Source organism: Phaethon lepturus, unplaced genomic scaffold (assembly GCF_000687285.1).
Source record: "Phaethon lepturus isolate BGI_N335 unplaced genomic scaffold, ASM68728v1 scaffold20821, whole genome shotgun sequence".
Taxonomy (NCBI): domain Eukaryota; kingdom Metazoa; phylum Chordata; class Aves; order Phaethontiformes; family Phaethontidae; genus Phaethon; species Phaethon lepturus.
In genome coordinates, this window is record NW_010518721.1 from 62,721 (window position 1) to 82,145 (window position 19,425).

The window sequence follows — 19,425 nt, forward strand, 5'->3', positions numbered from 1 at the left end:
GCAGGTCACACATTGCCTCAAACTTTCAGCTGTCCTTCAAAATCAACTCACACGGAAAAATCTAAATAAGTCCCTTTGTGTCCTTGTTTTAAATACTACTACTTTTTTAAAATTAGCATCATTGGCTAACAGAAAATAAGAAATGGCTGGCATGTCTGATTCCCCCCCTGAATGAGTCTGACACGTGGAGGCCCAGTATCCAGGACCAAGGAGACTGACTGAGGAAACCTTGTCATGTGCAACAATTCCTCCTGCACAGGAAAACTCTGGTACATTTTGGAGCAGGACACAAATACAACCTACATGCATTAAAGAAATGAGCCTGTAACAGCATGCTATGTGATAGGCACAGATAAACACAGGCATAGCGCCAGACGAGTTGTCTGCTGTTCTTGGATTAGCCTTGATCCTATGGGCAGAAAAAACAAGAGGTAACTCTTACGGGTCATTCCAGCAGCTACGCTGGCAAACTAAAAAACCACACTGCTATCTTCAAGCAGATTTATCTGGGGTCAGTGCAGTTCTTCACTATCCAGTGCTGAGACTCCTCCTTCATCATTTTTTTGCCCATTCTACTTAATTCCCAAAAGCACTAGCAGGATTGAGATAACAGGCCTCTTAGTTATGACTTCAATCTGATTTGCCAACATACATATGTTAAAAACATATGCTGATTCTCAAGCCAAAACCAATCTGCCAGATCCAATCGTAGAACTAATTTTCAGGGCCCGCTTGTAAAATCCTGAAGGCAGAGCATTGCCATGCTTATGAAAATTGCCTGAAGCTCCTGAGTTACAACTGTGTGAACAAAGATCCAGAAAGATAAATATTTTTGTGCAGTTCTGGAATACTGAGAACTGTTTAATTAATGATAACTGCAAAAGCTTGTTCAGCTAAACAAAGACAATTCTCATCAAAGCAAAGCGTTTTCACAATAATTAGGGAAATGGTTCCCATTTACCTTACAGCACAAGCCAAAACCTAACTAATATTTCAAAAGAGCAATTTTCAAACACAAAATAACGGTATCTAGAGGTTAGACATTTCAAGGTTAAAAGACGGTTCTTTCATTCTCAGGACTAAGAAAATGTTGATGAAACTTCTATAGCTTGACTGATGTTACACCTCTGTGCCATGTCATGCTACTGTGAGCATGGCCTTCTTGTAACGTCAATCTCACCTGATGCTGACATCTGTGTTTTCTTAATAAAAACCTAAGTAATCTTTTGGCTTTTCACATTCCTGGAATCTGAGAAGTTCCAGAAAGTAATTTAGCATGAAGGCATGAGGAACACACCAATACATGCCGATGAAAAGAACTGATTATTGGGTACAATAATGTACGTGTGCGCTAAAATCAGGTACCCACTCCACCCAATAGTGGAATTATACAATCCAGGTGCAGGCTGCTGTATTACAATCAAAGAAGGTCTTACGAAAGAGCCAAAATTTAAGAATCTGTTTTCTTGAATAAAAGGCAATCAAGCCCACAGCATGTAGCATTTGTGAATGAATAGGCAGTAGTCTTCTCTCTAAGTCAGTGCCAGATAAGACACACAAGATCTGTCATTAATGAAAGATTAGAAGGAGGCGTAACACCACTGCTGGATTAAATAGATGCCAGTGTGGCATTTTAAAAATTATTATTTTGCAAGAGAACATCACTTTGTCCTAATGGCAAGCTGCTCAATAAACATATTTCACCTGTATCTTCACGGACCACGGACCTTCTGTTTTGCTCCTCAGTTCTTGTCTTAAAATATTGAAAAGAGTTGCTGTGCAGAAATGAAGACAGAGTTCTGTTTCATTCAAAGATGTTTCGTACCAGTGGTGAATGAATGTGTTTCTGTTTTTTAGTGGAAAGCATAATGATTTATACGTTTGCATTCTGCCTGAGATAAATAAATAGCATCATGTAAACATATAGATATAAGAAATATAAGCAACAGAATTGTCCTAAGTTTAAAGAAAACCACTGTTGTGATGAAGTCAGTCCTTCCATGCCAGGCTAGAAATCCTCTCACTCTTCCATTTTGTGTTCAGTATTGTAAACTGTCCCAATTTCAAACTTTTTTAATGTTTCTATCACCATGATTTTTATGGTCATATCAATGGATATCAATGAACCCAAGCAGCACTACAAATGAAAGACATAACTGCTTAACTATGGGATTCTAATAGGTGGACTTCATTGGTAAAGCTCAAATTCTTTCCATTTCCAAATATCCTAAATTTAAAGTATGCATGCATTAAATTTCAGCATTTGGAGCTGTAGTGCTTCTCAGCAGATGCCACAAATTCCAGCTACTAAGTCTTCTTTCAGCACGGTTTACTTAGATCTGCCAGCACTGCTGCTGAAGAGTCTCTTGCTTTGACTGTTGTAATGTATGAACTTTCAGTGAATTTCAAAGAAAAACATTATGTTTCAATACCTCAGTATATACCTGCAGGAGATTTTTCAGCAGATAACAGTTTGGTCTAATCAAGAAAGATGCAGCCAGGACACGTGTAAATAAAAACTGTGTTGCTTTCTCTTAGAAAAAGGTCTAATAGATCTAAGGCCAGAGTCGTAGAGTTCCTATTATAATGAATTGATGCGCTGCAGACAATAGCCATAGTTGACAAAATATCAAGAACTTTGGCAAGTCTGGTCTCAGGTCTTTCAAACACTGTCAGCTCATAAAGCTAACTCACTTAACTGCTCTCCCAGTTTCTTCAGAAGGACAATGTCATCCACACATGCATTGCAGAATCTAGCAGGTAACTTCTGGTGTAGAAATATATGTGTTTTGAGGAATTGTTGAAATAAGGGGAATCTTCACAAATGACAATCTTGCAAACAAGAGATGACCTTCAAATCTTGACCCAATCATGCACACAGTTGCCGAGACCACTAGCACAAATCAGAAACCAGCAGCACACGCAGTGCCATAGGCAATACTTTCCTACAAAGCAACTTACCATCCTACCAAAGATTTCTCTCTCATGTACTCTGAACTACAGAGTCGCAGATTTTATGCTGAGTTTGCAAATGACTGAATAAGAGACTAGCAATGTTTGTTTATTGACATCTGCAGTACAGGCCAAGAGGTAGATTAAAAAACCAAACTGTCAGACAACTCTCCATATCAAGGTTATCTTTTAGCCCATCTCTCTCTCTAAAAGGCACGCTTAAACAGTCTTATATGAAGAGATTAGACAAACATTCTAAGGGGTGGTAAGAGAATGGAGGTTTTTTATACGCAGCTAAAACCTGTTCTCACAACAGGTTCGACCTGCTTAATTTTGACCATTGCAGAGAGCACAGAACTGTGGTTACTACAGGAACACGGAGGAATTTCAAGCTCCAGCTACCCACTCAGCTAATGACTAGTATGACAAAATGATAATTTTTGTTTCTAATATCAAATTACAAGGATATTTTTTCTTTTCAGCTCCATTAGAACTCTGCAGCCAGAAAGCAGATCTAAAACCACAGAAGCATCGATGAATGCTGTGTTAAAAATGACAAAGTTAAACATGCATCACTTCTAACACCAAGTGCAATGTGCACAATTAGTTTTCTTCAGCTTGTTGAGAAAAATATTATCATTCAAAATCTTCATCTGCTCTACACTTCACTACCTGTTGCTTGAATAAACCTTTCTGTCAACACCCAGTACTCTCCATTCCAAACACAAAGGAAGAGTAATCAATAAAATGTATATGAAACATGGGAAACTGGTATCTTTCTTCCCAGAGTTTTTACCTCAAAGAAAACTGAAGAAGCAAAATTATTTAAGAAATAAACTAGTTTTTATTTGCCTTTCTTCACATCAGGTACCTCTGAGCCCTGACTACATGAATAAAGCTGTACGTAGCCAAAACTATCATTATCCTGGGGCGAATGCCCTTTCTTACATGTACAGTTAGATTAAGTTAGTTTGGCTACTTACCCTTAAGCATATTGAGCACCTAACACAGAGAATTTAACAGACTAAAAGAGGTTCCAAAGTGAGTTAATTAAACTATTGTAACTTCTCGTATAGGGAAGAATGGGATGCCTAGATGGAAAGTCATTTAAGGAACATACGTTTCTGTGATGTTCTAATGCATCAACTCTTCAGAGATCCTTCCTGAAAAATTTGGCAGCCACAACAGGGAACTGAGCACTGACTACCTGGCACAGGGCAGTGCTGCACAGAGGTAACTCTTAATCACAGTCTGGATGCTGGAAGCAGTATAATTACAGTAAGATACATTCTGAACAGGTTATGTTAGTCCTGTTACAATTTCATGCTGATGTACTTATATTCCTCTCAACTAGCTTAACTGTCTTCTCCCAGTACTGCATCATGGACAACTCATCCTTTCCTACTGAAAAATCCTAGCACTTCTAAAGGTCTCAGAAGGACCCCACGTTTCTCTGGAAGGATCTTTTGCATTTCTAAAGGAAGCCAAAGAGGTGAGGAATGGCAGAGTGAATTCTTCATAGTAGCAGAGAGTTTTCCAGAAAGCCTAGGAATAAAAACTTAAGAGCTTCTGTCTCCCCCTCTATTCTCTAGCCATTATGATACACTTTCTAATCCATGGAAAAAAGAGCTTTAGGTACAAACTCTTCAGTGGAACTGGAGCTCCCAGTAGTTCAACTCGAGACTGAAACTACCCCTTTCAGCAGCATCCCTCCAGATTTACACTGATAAGCAGTAAGAGCAAAACACAGCTCAGTCTCTTTCCTCTCCAAGCAAACACGTTAGACCAGCATGCACTCTATCAACACAAGGTTGTTTAGCCCCAGAAGAATCCATGAACCAGAGCTGAATCAGCTCAGACATGTAACTCATTTGAATAGGATTTGTCTTGCAGAGCAGACATGCTTTTTAAAACAGTCAGTTCAGCATTTACTGTAAAAACATGAGATGAAAACAGTACAGTTTAGCTTCATAAGTGTCCATCAGGTCATGGCAGTACGTGTGCTCGTAGCTATATGACAAGGAAGTGCAAACTGCCAGGATCTCCTTTAAAAAGGAAACAAAGCAGAGACATACCAATCTAGGATTACCCCAGGGAAAGCTTAGTTTCTAATCTCCACAAGGTCAAAGAGAAAGAATGATTGTTGCTATTATCATAAATTATACCCAGAAACATTTACTCTTCAGAAGAGCTTAGCTCTTAGCTCTCTGTTACCAAGATGTCAGGAACAATAACAGCAAAAACCCCAACAACCTGCCAGCCCTGGCTGCTGCACAGCAAAAGCTCAGAATTGTGTCTTTCTTTAGTGTGGCCTTTGTTAAAGCACCAGCTAACTCTTTCCTCAGGAAACAGGCAAGTTCTGCAAGTGAAGGCCTGTAATTTAGTCCAATAGGAAATAATATTAACTTCAATTGGAAACAGCAATTACTGAAAAAGAAGAAACTTGTTGGCTTGTTACCATCATCGTTCTTCGCAATATGCTCAGACCCTTTCATCCACACAGTTACTGCTTTTTACTTTCATTAGTTAGAAGAGCACTACGTTGGTATCGCGATACTGTCTTTCAGAAACTATGCCTAGGAAAATAGAGACAGGCTGATATTAAATGACGGCAAACCAGCCAGCGTCAAGGAGAGAAATTTTGACTCTCAGTCAGTCCTCTACTATTTCAATGGGCAGCCACTGTCCAAAAGGTGGAAAAAGAAGCCAGGAGACCTTGTCTTACACATTTCTGTGTTTCTATAATGCCTTTTTAGTAACACATGCTGTACCAGTTTTGTTTTAAGTTCCCCTGGATTATTTTTCCTTCATTTTTGATGCTAGCTTACTGCTTAGTCTTCCCATCACAAAACTGCAAACAATAAACAATACACAACACAGGGTGCCTACAGGCACCCAGATTTCTGTTTGTGTCAGCCCTGAGAATCCAAGCACCTAAGTTGCCAGGCTCTCATTTTCTTGCACCTTCTTTTTTATCTGAACAGATGGAAACTTAACAGCAGAAGCCAAGAACGTAACACCGACATCTTTACAGTAATTGCTGTAGCTGTAGTTAATGAAATTGCAGGGTGGTAGCGCACACACACACACACAATGGCTGTCATCTCTTCATTGCTAAACAAGAGAGCCAAAGATCATCTATCTAGTTTTCAAACATTTTTATACATAGGGGACATTCGCCAGAAATGGCTTAGGTCAAAGCCAGTCTTTCAGGGGATTTCCACCAAGCACTGAGGTCTACTGTAAAATGCCTATGAAAGCAGAAAATAATGTTTTTCAAATGAATGTTTTGTAACTCACAGGACAAAGACTGTCAGATGCCTTATTACTTCTCTAGGTAGGTGGTAAGGATCAATTACTGCCCGCTTTCCACCTGAAAAGCCTGAAAAGCTTCTAGGAACGAATGTACTGAGACCTATCGATGATTGGGAAGTTACCAACCTGACACAAGTAAAACAACTTTAAGGGACAAATACTGTAATTAGAACCGCAGAAGCACAGAACAGCTGAGGTTGGAAGGCACCCCTGGAGATTGCTTAGTCCAACCCTCCTTGTTCAAAAACCAGGGTCAGCTAGAGCACGTTGCCTGGGTCTACATGAAATGGGTAAACTTTGAGATGACCCGTCCCCCTGCATGCTTGTAGCTGTGCCATCTGAGACTTCTCAGACCATCCTTAACTATTGTCCATGGAAACCAGTGCATAAGCAGCAGCAAGGTTTTAAGACAGCCTAAGAGCCTGACTTTTTGGCACATGGCTTTACATACAGCCATTAGCATCAAATTTTGTTCCACTGTGTATGCTTTTTTTTACCCGTAATGCTTTCCTTGTGCGCCAAGGCTGGCACAGGAAGGCAGTCTCTTTACTCTCCGTGAAGTCTGCCCTGTGCTGCTCAATTTCGTATACAGTGAGATGCTCCTCCTTGCAATTTTGCAGAGAATTTAAATAATCTATGTTTGTACCACACCCCTGCTCCAATACAGAAAGATCAGAAGATACAGGCTACTTTGGAAACACTCCAGTAACACTACAAATTACTTGAGGCCAGTAATATGGGACAAAGACTAGTCTGTCCCAGGTGTGAGATACACAGAGTTAAAAAAATCAGAGCAGTATTTGTTTATACAAACAACATAAAAGCAGGGGAGGGGGAGAAAGTCTAATTCAGAGTAGACTGCATTGCCAGTTTCAGCAGTTACACTTGGATGAATTCGATCCTCAGGGTTTGCAGCCAATTCCCTTCACTACTGCCAAGGTCACCCCTCACATTCCAATTTTGCAATCTTTGAACTATAAAAAAAAGAAGAATTAAAAAAAAATTACAAGACTTAAAAATACATCAGTAAATGATGCCAGGCAGAGGCAGGAGTATTGCCAGGAACCCAAATGTAACTACTGTCTCTCACCTATTGACTTCATTGTGACTTGTTTTTAATTCACTTCACATCCTTAATGCCATGGTGCTCAGCGCATGCACAGACACACAGACACAGAGTAATAAACAATCATGCCAAATATTTCATCCTGGGTCTCTCATCAGTCTTTCATTTAGGATACCAGGAGCACACATCTAGAAGGAGTCCCACTAGCACAAGGTCTGACTGTTAAAAAGTCAGTAGTTTCTAAGTGCTTCTGGCTTTTTTCTGGCTAGATGTTACTGCTGTAGTATGTGCCGAGATGTGACCGTAAAGAGCAGGAAGGTGAAAGTTGCTCACCACCAGTGTGGCAAAGCTACTGACTCCTCCTGTTAAATGATATATGTTTTCAATTCTCAAAACTGTGAAAGATATTCAGTATATTGCAACTATTTAGTATGGGCTCAACAAATACATAATCCTGCTTAAGGTCAGGAACAGCACTGCCAATGAACAGTTAATTTTAGTCAATAGATCCATGTTGATTGTAGTTTATTGGCCTCTGAAATAGGGCCATTCACTCAATCTTTCTTTCGAATGAGTATCTCAAAATCACAATTAAGTCTGACATTACCTGATTGAAGTCTGAAATTGGCAAAAATACATGGTAACAGCTTCTCTCCTTGGTGAAGAAAGCTGATCCTACCTGCTTATAGCCTTCTTATTCGTCTAATAAATCTAACAAACTAATCCTTCATCAGTAGCAAATAGCTTTTTTTTTTTCTTTAAAACAAAGAGGGGCACACTTTTATGTCCACTCTGAGCAAGCAATGCCATAATGGCACAGTTCAATGTAAGGCTTCCTTCTGGTTCCCTACATTTAATTGGTATATTTATATCAAAATAGCTCCAGGGAAAAAAAATAAAACTCAATGGGACTATTGCATGGGGGTGGGACTGGAATATGTCCACTGACACATCTTTCTGTAATCACCCCACTGACTTCAGGAATACTCTGAGTGGATTTAAGTACTGTTAAACATCAATGTATGGTTACAGCATTATTCTCTCTCAAGGCAAATGAATCAGGGTCTACTTTCGACTGTTCTTATATATGTATTCTTGACTGGTGAAGCAGCTGTAGACAGAATAGAAAGATCTCTCAGGCAAGAGATCCCAGAACCTATTTTATTGCAGACCTTTTCAAAGACACAGTTCAATGAACTAAGTATATCAAGTTCTGTTCCTGATGCAGCATGATAACAATGGGGTATGGCTGTAAAATAAAAGAATTCAGACATAAATACATTAAATGTGAATTAGGAAAGGGTGGGCCACAGATAAATCTAAAAGACAGACAATGATGTAGCTATTGCACTTAATAAAATTCCATAAACTTGCAGTTAAAAAGAGTAGAGGGGAAAAAAGCTTCATGACAGATCAGCGAGAGTCTGGAAATAGCCATCTGGAGAAAAGATTTGTCCTGAAAAGCCTTAACCAGCTCTGAACGCAGTGATACTTCTCAGTGATGTTGAGGATGCAGCTCAAGCAAACACAGGTCTCACAAGCAGGGTCTGCAGGTTATTCCTGGTTTTCTTTCCTTTTCTGCCAGTGTTGCCCATGCAACACAGAGCAAGACTTTCTGGAGTCAATTCACATTAATAACTGAGATGTTAGTATTCTTTTTAATATGAATTGATATTGTTGTGTAAGTTTGATCTATGTGACCAAATCACTCCTGTCTGAAGCAATTTCAGAATGAACATTTAGTTGTGCCAGGTGTTTTCTGAACACGGGGGAAAAAGCAGCGAAGTGTGCAGGAAAGAGCTGAAGGCTCTAATTATTTCTAATGATGCACCTAGAGATCATCAAGTATAAAAGTACTAAGAAAGATCAAAGTAATGCTTTTTCAAAACATGAGATTTAGAAAATGTGATGAGGAGGCCACCTTCATCAGATAGTCACTGGAGATTTAGACATAGCCATAGCACAGCGGCCCTCTGTTTGCATCAACCACTGCAAGACTCTTGATGGGGAAACCACGCCAGAAGGCTCATGAAAGTAGCACCGTAGGAAAGCAGATGCACAGACTACTTGGACATTATTTTTCTCTCAGTAGAAGTCAATGGAATGTCTCTGATGTATCTGAGTACAGACTGAATTTTGCAAAGCATGAAGGATAAAATAAGGTCAAAAGGCCACAGCTCCACTTAGTCTGGTCTAAGCATGAGTATTTGAAACTAAGAGCATAACAGGCTGAGATGCAAACTTGATCACCATTGAATCAAGGGATGCTTGGACAGGATTTTGACACTGTATCAGGAACTAGTCATTTAGACCCATCTCTGGTTTCCATGATAGCCAGGGTAAATTTGGATTATAGGTCACAGGACACACACACACACAAAAAAAAAAAAAAAAAAAATCAGGTGTTCTAGCTAATGACAATTTAAATCAATAGCTCAGATATTGAAAGAAAATAGTACTTGAGCAAATAGCACTCAAAAATAGCATGAAAGGGCTACAATCTTTTCTTCTGGCAGCATCAGATATATTTTTCATCCTTTCCCAATAAATAATGTTTCAGAGCAGGCATTGCTGGAAATACTCCACCGACAGAAAACCCAGGTAGATAGCTCAGCTCCTTCCTGCTGCCCAGCTAACGTGGCACTGGAGAGTAGGAATTAGTCCATTTGTCCTGCTTGACCCTACTGAAAAAATATGGTTTGCATGCTTATCCATAAGCCCTGGATCGCATGAGGTAACAGATGTAATGGGAGGACTCCTGTTGGAAGCAGAAAAAAGTTTAGGTCCCTTTTGAACCTTGTAGATAAAAGCAGCCATCCAGCTGCAAGCAGAATGAGCAGCAGCCTTTCTGAAGGATGGCATGTGACAAGGGAAAAACTGAGTGACCTCAGGTTTGTTTACAATCGGATCATAAACCAGAGTCCTCTAGAGAAGTAGCAAATCTGAGGCAAGCCTTCAAGATGCCTGCACATGGAAAACAGAATGAAGCATTCTCTTTTCTTATGAGGTGGCCCCCCCCCCGCAATTGCAATTGGCTTCTTGCAGTGTCCACAGCTTTTCCAGCTGAAGAGCTGTGAGTTTCCATCAAACTGGCAAGCCCCAAATTTTACTGTTGGCAGCTGACAAATCCTACATCAGCTCTGGAATTTCACTAGCATTTTACTGGATTTTCACCGACAGAGTCAGATGGGCACAGTCTGTGTGTTTCTGCTGATGTAAATTGTTTTATACTCGTTAACATTTAGTTTAAAACAATGCACCAAACTCAGACAATGTGTAAAACTTGGCATGTCTGCAACATGGATAGCTGAAAAAAGTCTGACATAGCCAGATCCATGGGCACTGATGGACAAGCCCAGAATTCCTTTTAGAACGTTCTACAGACCAACAAGATCAACAATAGGCAAACACAATCTATAGTTTTTTTTTTCAATAGGGTTGCTGGAAGAGGAGGAAGCTCAGCCTACCAAGGACACACAGGTAATCAACTACACAAGGAAGCAGTATCCAACATTTTGCCTGTTCTTAGGTATTAGATCATGCTAACTTTCCTAACAATAAATGCTGTACTCACAAGATAACCAAAGAGAGATTGGATGAGGGCAGTCAATGCTGTCTACTCCTAGCTTTAAGGCTAGACCACTATCCTGGTCAAGGCAATTTAACCTAAGGTAGACTAGTCCACCCAGCTGTAAAATCACACTATAATACTGACCTCAATTTGTGCTCTATGGGGAGCAGACAAATACTCCCTAAGATAAGTATCACTGAGAGAGCATTCCTGCCTTGACACACCATTAAAAATAAGACAAAAACTTTATATTCCACTCGGGGAAAAAGTGAAGAAGGGAGAAAGAAACTTCGTTTACCTTTGGATGGCCCTTCTCAAGTCACAGTATCCCAAACAATCCCAGCAAACATGCTCTGCTGCTCTGGGACATGATCTCACTCTGCAGAGCACTCCCAAGCTCAGCCAGCCTGACATAAGCAATGGGAAAAAAACCCAGAGCAGAAACCCAGAGCAGAGAGAGGAGTGCCATGCATCTGCTCACTCTTCATGGTCCAAAAACACATTGTCTGACCTCTGACACAATAGAGACTGTAACCTCTAAGAAACTCTAAAAATCTTACTGCCCAGCAGAGACACTTTTTTTGCAGCAACAAAGACAGATGTGCTCTCTGATGACACAAGACAAGCTCTCAGCCTTCAGGCAGTTAGGTGTATCGTTACCGAGTAAAGCAGCTTGTTCTCACCTCAGGGTCCAATTCATTTGCCAAAATATTGCACAAGTGGTACTCTGTATTTGCAAAACACTTTCTCAGGTGGCCTATTTGACATCAAACAGCAGATGATCTACTACCCGTGCAGCAAATACGGTCATTTTGGGGTTCCAAGTGGGTCATGGCTTGGTCATACAGCAAGCAGCCGCATCCCTTGTGGAAATGCTTAAAATGCTTTGCTCATGATACCTGGGTGCTTTCTCTCTAATTCTACCTCCTCTCCTTCTGCTTCAATGCCTTTACCTGGAAGTAAGTATCAGAACCAGGTATAACCAATCCACAAACTTTCCAGAGTCTCAATCTATTGGTATCCCAAATCATTCACATGCTGGAGGCCAAACCAGAAAACTCCTCTATCTGCCAAGCTCCAGAGAGATGACTACATCATCCTATTCCTGCAGGACTCTACAGTTTACCCACCTCAGTTCTTTAGTTGCCAAGGTGTTTAGCATGGATAAGGTACATAGCATATGTGAGTTTAAACTGGCTCTGTTCATTGGGGCGCCTTGCACAAGTGCAAGTGTGTATGTTTTCATACCTTGTATAGTTTGCTGCAGGATATGTTCAGAAGCTTAGCTAGGTTTTTTAAAGCCCTTTATGGCATATGACACCCTCCATCAGGCATGGCTTCAGACCTTGAATGCTATACTTGCCTTCACATTGAAGTGAAATACAGTGAAGACCTTCCAGACCCTACAGTGTTATCATTTTCGTAGCACTTTGCATCAGTGTGACACACAGAAAGCTCACAGACAACAGAACGCCAAGCAAGACGGATAAAAGGTTGTCAGGTCTCCAGATGTACTGAACAACTGCAGCTCCTTCTACCGAATCAGCGTGGCTCTCAGATCTTCCCAAGATCAGGTTTTACCAAGTCTGCAGCTCTAACAGCCTCTCTTTGCTAAATTTCAGATTGGTCTTCAATACCGATAGATTTATACAGCAGCGTAGAAACTGAAGCACAAGCAAATGCAGAAGAGGTCAGTGTTACTGTCCTTGTTTGTGACCGAGATTTTTTTTTTCTTTAGAAAACAAACTGGGATTGCAGTGCACATAACAGGTATATTCCAGAGAGACAGCATAAACACACAAAAGGGCAGTGCAGAGTTTGCAGCTGATTTAGCACAGCACAGGAAAGAATAAAAAAAAAAAAAAAACCTGGGCTGCACAACAGCTTTGCCAAATCACATTAGGTGAATCAGTGCCCTCATCTATTATGCCGTGAGTCCAACATCTCACATAGAGCCTCAATCATCTCTCCTCTTAAGCTAGGAAAGAGTAAACTCTCTCCTGTATAACGCACTGCTAGCAATATCTATCCCACTGGCTACGCTAAACAATGTGCACAGACGTCAATGCAGTAAGACACATACAAATACACCTTGGAAGAAATGAAACGTAGGGTTGGATGTTCATTTCTTGTATACCGGACTGTATTAACTTTGCTTCCAGGTTTCATAAACCTTCCAAAGCCAATTGTTTAAACTTATAGTCCTCAGGTTCTGGGTTTTTTTTTCCCCCCTAACATCAGTTTTTGCTTCATTTAATATATCCTCTTTAATTTCCTTTACAGCTAAATACTGGTCAGAAAAAAAAAATGGCAGAAATTTCCCTTACACCAGCTGTTATAGGATCTAGTGCAGATTTTAAAATAGAATAAAGTTGCAGCCTGCATTGCAAAAAAACTCCAGTGAACCATGTGAAGAGCATTGTTTGGGAGCAATTGGAGTGACAACCGCACTCCTGATTTAACTCATTTATTATCCTCAGTGTACAAAACAAGTTGCTGCAGTAACATCATTATAGTGAGAGTACTGAGAAGAACTCAACACAAAATAGAAAACTTCATCTATATGTCTGATACAAGCTGTTTGGCAGCTTCAGCTGTACAACTGTAGGAACCAGCGGTACAACTTTACAGAATCTGGTTCCATGAAAGCTCATTTTTTGCACAGTGTGCAAACATTAAATGAAAAATAAATCATCTTGCACTAGGTAGAGCATTTGATTGAGATTAGAGAGCCCAAAAAACAGAGCTACCAATGGGCTCCGAGCTGTGCAGCCATGCCTCTTCCTATTTCATTCAACTTCACTTAATTTCTCTTTGTTCTGCACACGTGTACATCAGTTCTCCACCATGCTACAGTTCTGCTCACAGATTGTTCTTTTTAAAAGGATTTTTGGGGAGGATCAGACAAATCAAAAGACAATCTTTTTTACTTTGTAAAACAGTTGAGCTTGTGCCAGACTAAGACCTCAAAGAAGTCAGTCCAGTAAAAACTACAATAAAGTACAGAAAGATGTCAGCAACCAAGAGAAAATGAAAACAAGTGATCAGTGGAGGCACCTACACAGACCAGCCACACACAAAATACTATGGCAGAACAGGCAGCTTAAGAGTGACAACTTTATATTTTTCTCCTTATTTGAAGTTTCCCTTAACCTAAAGTAACTTACCAAGACTGAAATTATAGAGGCTGCCTTCTGTCCAGTATGTTTTTCTGCAACCTGGCCTGAAAACTCAGAGCCTTTAAAGGAGGCAGTTCAATCTACTCTCATTCTCAAGAGGTCTTCTCTCTCCTTACTAGCCAAGCTCTGGCCATGAAGCCACCAGCCACAGCTCCAATGGTGGTGAATGCAGCTACAAGAAGCCTTTAAGGTTGCGTAAATCAGCTGGCAGGCTTGGTGCAGACCAACGTAGGCCTGCATGAGACAGGGTTGACTTGCAGCATCAGAAATGCATGGACCGAAGACAGTGCAGTCTGAGAGCAATCAGGAGGTGTCCCAATAAAAAAAAATAAAATCCGTTACCCAGCATGGAGCAGAGGAAAAAGCACCATAATTCCCACACATGCAGAAGAGAGTAAGAAGACGACAGGGAGGGCTAACTTTTGTAGGCTTTTTTAGAATTAATTTTAAGAATTAATTATTTGTATGTTACCATGATTTCATACCAACTTTAGAAGCTGGGGCTCATTACAGTAAAGCCCAGGATGGGAAGAAACCACATTATTTTCAAAGCTGCATACATGCTCTCCTTTCCAAGCTCACCTGTCCAACAAGCACCTTGCTTTTTTGTTTTCTGAATGTGGCCTCTCAACATCTTACTACACTATGAAACTTCCCAACAACAGGCTGCTTTTGGAAAGGGCCAGGATAGAGCCATCAGCCTGAAGTCCAGCAGGCTAAAATAAATCCAAAGAGTAAGCCAGTGTAAATACTGAACAGAGTTAATCAGAAACCAGAATTTCCCATTTAGGTAAGATTTCTGAAACAAATACAAAATTGGATATGCATTTCAAGCCGGGGAAACCTAACGAGTCCAGAGAGGCCTGGGTCTCCCTGCAGGATGCAACTGCAAGGCAGCCAGCTATCAGTCTGCCTTTGAGCTGAGGAGCAGGAGTGCCAGAGCTGCCTGACCTGTCAAGGAACTCAACTTGTGGCCAGGGCTCTGAGGGCTCCTCAGCCCTCCGCTGCCACCAGCTTGTCAGGCAGACTGCCAAGGAGCCGGGCAGGAAGGAAACCAGGGAGGTTTCTAACAGAAAAAACATCCCGCTGGAAAATTTCTGACCCGCTCTAATAATGGGCCTACTTTCAGAGTCAGTTATGATGCTGGCAGAAGGTAGGGAGACCCACTGCATTTTCTGTTTAGCTATTGGCTTCCTATATAAATTTCTTTCTATACCAGACACACAGCATCAACTGAAGTAATTCTTAAGAAGGATGTTCATAAACTCCTTCAAACCTCTTCACAGCAAACGACATTGCTTTTCCTGAGAATGATGACAATTGTTAATTGGCGCTATTCAGAAGGTAACATTTTCTTTGGTAAGGTCTTTACTGCTTTAGGCAACCACATGTACTTTTGGCAGCATCTCTAGACAAGCCGTGTTGGCAGCATACAGTATGTGCCTCGCTCGGAAAGATTGCATGAAAAAACAGCTCACTTTCCAGTTGCAATTCCAAGGCTTTGTAAACTTGGCACAGCTGACAACATAATCTGGCTTGACTGCAGGAATAACTGATGCCTGATAGGTAGCATCCCACAAAGCGGCCTGAGCTGCCCATGCACACACAGTTACTCTACAAAAGGAGACCTTCTTAGCCTAACTCCCTGACTACTAACAATTGACTGACCTACATACCGTTCATTGCTCAGGGTCATTCTTGGAGGGTCAAGGTTGGGGTTCTCCATGGACTCCATTTGAGGACAGCGTAGGAAGTAGTAGAGGGTGTGGAGAGCATCAGGGGACCAGGAGATGGGTTGCTGCTGCCGGGTTTGCCGAATAGGGCTCATTCCTGGGCGGATGGTGTTCAAGCACTGCATGTGGTGCATTGCTCGTGATACCAAATCACCTGCACAAACAGAAAGCATGCAAAAGCATCTCTTTACCATTCATCCACAGACCTCTTAAGTACACTTTCTGAACTAAACAAAATCTTAAAGATAAATGGCTTTTGTGTGCACATATTTCTTTTCCTCCACAAAGGCATAAGCTGTCCTCAAGCTACCACTCTGCAGGTTGTTGTATGGGAAATTTAACTTTCTTTCAAATTACAAGTTTTAGTTAGAAAATATAGAATGAAACTTCTCTCAGTCACCATACATTCAGAACAACAGCTTTACAGTGATTTTCCCATCCTGTCTACAAAAACTGGTATCTTTGTAAAATGCCCACTGCCCAACTTGGGAGCACAACTTTCACAAGGCAAAGCCAGTAACACCAGTACAAATACTGCACACTCTCATCGCTGGCATCACCGTTTTATGTTATGAGTTTGTTCCCATTTCTTTCAACTGGGTTATGATGTTCTATCCTCCTACCCAGGCACTTGTGACAAATTAGTGGTGTTATACAAATAGATAAAACTCCCTTCTTTTAGGGGTCTGCTTCTCTCGTTCTCACTCTAGCTGCAGTTTCTCCAGAATTACAAGACATGACTCTCTTACTAAAAAGCCAATCTTTATCATTCTGACTGTCACAAGCTGTGCTGTTGTGTCACAAGCTGTTAAGAAGCTCAATCCAGGACTCCTCTTGGTCTTTGAACTTGAGCCAACCTGCCTCTATGTCAGAGTACTGGTGGACTTGAGGAGGCCTGGAAGAAGGCAACCTATAATACACAGTTTCTACTCGGAAAGAATTTTAAGACTGCAGATTTTTAAAAAGTTCACAGAACAATGACCCCAAGGCAGCAGCTATGCAGTCACATAAAGCTGGTCCCTGTGCAATAAGCACACCCTGTTTACTCTCCTTTCATTGTGGTGCATTACCAACTCTCAAGAGCTTTACAATAAAGGCTGCAGACACTTCATCTTTGAGTAGTGTGACTACCACACCAGAGAGCTGAATGATTACTATAGATTACTATACATAGCTAGAACCTATTTTTAACTTGGGAGAATCCTCTGTTGTATTATGTTTTACAGTCCCCTAAAACTCTCACAGGAAATGTTACTCTATTGTGTCCTACAGTTACAATACTGGGAAAGGACGGAACTGAAATAGTTGCCCCATCGTGAAGCTGGTTCCTGAGAAAGCGCCCTGAACTCAGCCGTGCCACATTTGAATTAGTCACACCTCCCTCTGAAATCCATAGGAAGTTATTATTTGTTCATTTATATCTAACAGCAACACACTGAATCTGCCAGACAACCTCCAGCTGAACCCATGGGGTTCTAGTGTTACACAGGTTAGGCAGAAAACCCCACAAAGCTACTGTATGTCTCAACATGACAACATTATTAGTGGTTCAGATCAATGGAGTATTAAAAATCTCAGTTTGCAATGTAAAGCTGTGCCACTCATTTGTTGCATACTGCCTTCAGTTTAAGGACCCACTTCAGAATGGAAAAACCTTCTAACATCCCTGCCTTTCCACTTCAGTAGCTCTGAACTCTCCAGGATCTAAACGTTTTACGAGAATATCATGAATCCTCTAGTGTTGGTACCAACACAGAAATCTGTGCAGTTATAGGAGAAATGCATCTGGAATTCAAATTTTCAGCTCAGAATAACGTTCCTTCTCCTTTGCACACTCACTTTCTTTACTTTTCTGGCAATGTGCAGCAACATTTAAAAAAAAAAAAAAAATGTAGGCAACTGTATCAGGAGATCTATTCACTAGATGTAATGACCAAGTTGGCCAAAGCAGGGACGGGGGAAGAGGGAGAGGAAGCTGTATGCAACCTTTGGCCCATGCTACAAATGTTCTCTTGTGTTCCAGGATAAATAGAGGTGTGTTAAAGGAATTTGAAAACCTCAAATTAAGGCAGGTTGCAAAATAAATGGTGAAGCCCACAAATTCCTTGCTGGCCCTGACATTCATTAGCATTCAGATGGTGGAGACTAAGAAAGTGATGCCAGCAGAAATGTTGCAAGGGAAAAGTAGACTGGGAAAACGCAAATTATTTTTGTTTACTTTAAAGGGGCTCTGTAAGTAGTCTAGGAATGGAACATTTCATTTGGTTAGCATTAAAAAAGAAGGTTTTGAAAAAGTTTTTGTTACCAAAGTATTCTCAGATTTTTTTTCCCTCCATTTTTTGTTTTTTAAGTAACTGAAAAGCTTTTCCTTGAATATCCTGCACCCTTGAGATTTCCACTGCACAAACAGTAACAAAGAAAACTCTCTTCACTGTCTGAGGGAGGTTTCACTGCTGTGTTCCACAAATGCACAAGAAAGCCTCCAGAGGCATCTAGGCAAAAGCATCCATCTTCTGTTGGCACTAACACCACTAACTACCAAAAGGCTAGAATAGCCACATCTTATACATCTCCAAGGTGAATTAAATATAAAGTAGTCTAATGAAGCAACCTGATTTTCATAAACAGCACCACAAGACAATTAGATCTTACACAACGTTAGCCAAATATTGCTCACACTGTCAACAACAGCAACGCTCCCACTGACCTCAATAGCGGAGGGACAGGCTCTCCCGCTTCCCTGAAAGAAACCCATGTTTGATTACATCCAAAACTTACTCAGTTCAGAGATGCTTCCAACGCAAGTTGCCAACAGAGACTGCTCTAAAGTTCGGAGTTCCAGCTGGGCATAAGCATCAGCCCGTCCATCGCTGCACACAGAGCCATCGTTGTATGGGCTAAAGTAGGCAGGCAGAGACAGCACACCTGGGGATAACAGCAAAGAACAGTCCTGTTACAAGTGACATTACAGGAGCGGAAGAGTGAGTCTCTCCACCGATAGGAGCAATAGGGAACTTGAACACGTTTACACCTTTCTTGGGGGACTTGACATCTTTTGAACAGTTCAAACAAAATAAAACAGTGCTGTAAATACCTTTGGAATGGCTGAAACGGTGGAACTAGGCTCTAGGGAGTAAAGCTGGATGTTTCTACAGCCTTTAAAAACTAGAAACAAATTGCAGCTAAGATAAAACTACATGAAAAGCTTTAGTGAAGCCTCTACTATTGTTTATACAACAACTCAGCTGTGCACACACAGCTTGCTTTTGAACAGCTGTATGCAGATTGCTAGATATAAGGGCCTCAGTTTTAGAGGTGTGGAAGATAACCTCAGGTCCATCTAAGGTAAATGGCAGCTGCAATCTTTGCAACTCTGAAAACAAAACCATAGGCTATGCCAGTTCTTTGAACCTGCATGCAGTTTCAAATGCGCAGACTGTGGTTTCTACATGTGTGAACCTTTGGATATGCCAAATTACGCCCACAAATTTTGAGGTTGACTATGTTTTCATCTCTATAAATGACCCTTCTATGAGAGAAAGAGATTAGAAAGGTAATTACACTGCACACACGCGTTCACCACACACACACTCCTTCCATTTTATCTTC

The 19,425-nt window shown here is 40.9% G+C and overlaps 1 protein-coding gene across 1 annotated transcript in view; it reads right to left on the reverse strand.

Moving 5' to 3' along the window:
- Positions 1–18,741, reverse strand: part of ABTB2 (ankyrin repeat and BTB (POZ) domain containing 2) — a gene marked incomplete at its 5' end in the record, with an annotated part of 48,707 nt that extends 29,966 nt beyond the window's left edge. Inside the window, 2 exons of the mRNA XM_010296831.1 lie at positions 15,760–15,970; positions 18,595–18,741. Of these exons, the coding sequence (XP_010295133.1) occupies positions 15,760–15,970; positions 18,595–18,741 (358 nt within the window). The remainder of the gene's footprint in view (positions 1–15,759; positions 15,971–18,594) is intronic.
- Positions 18,742–19,425: the final 684 nt, after the last annotated feature.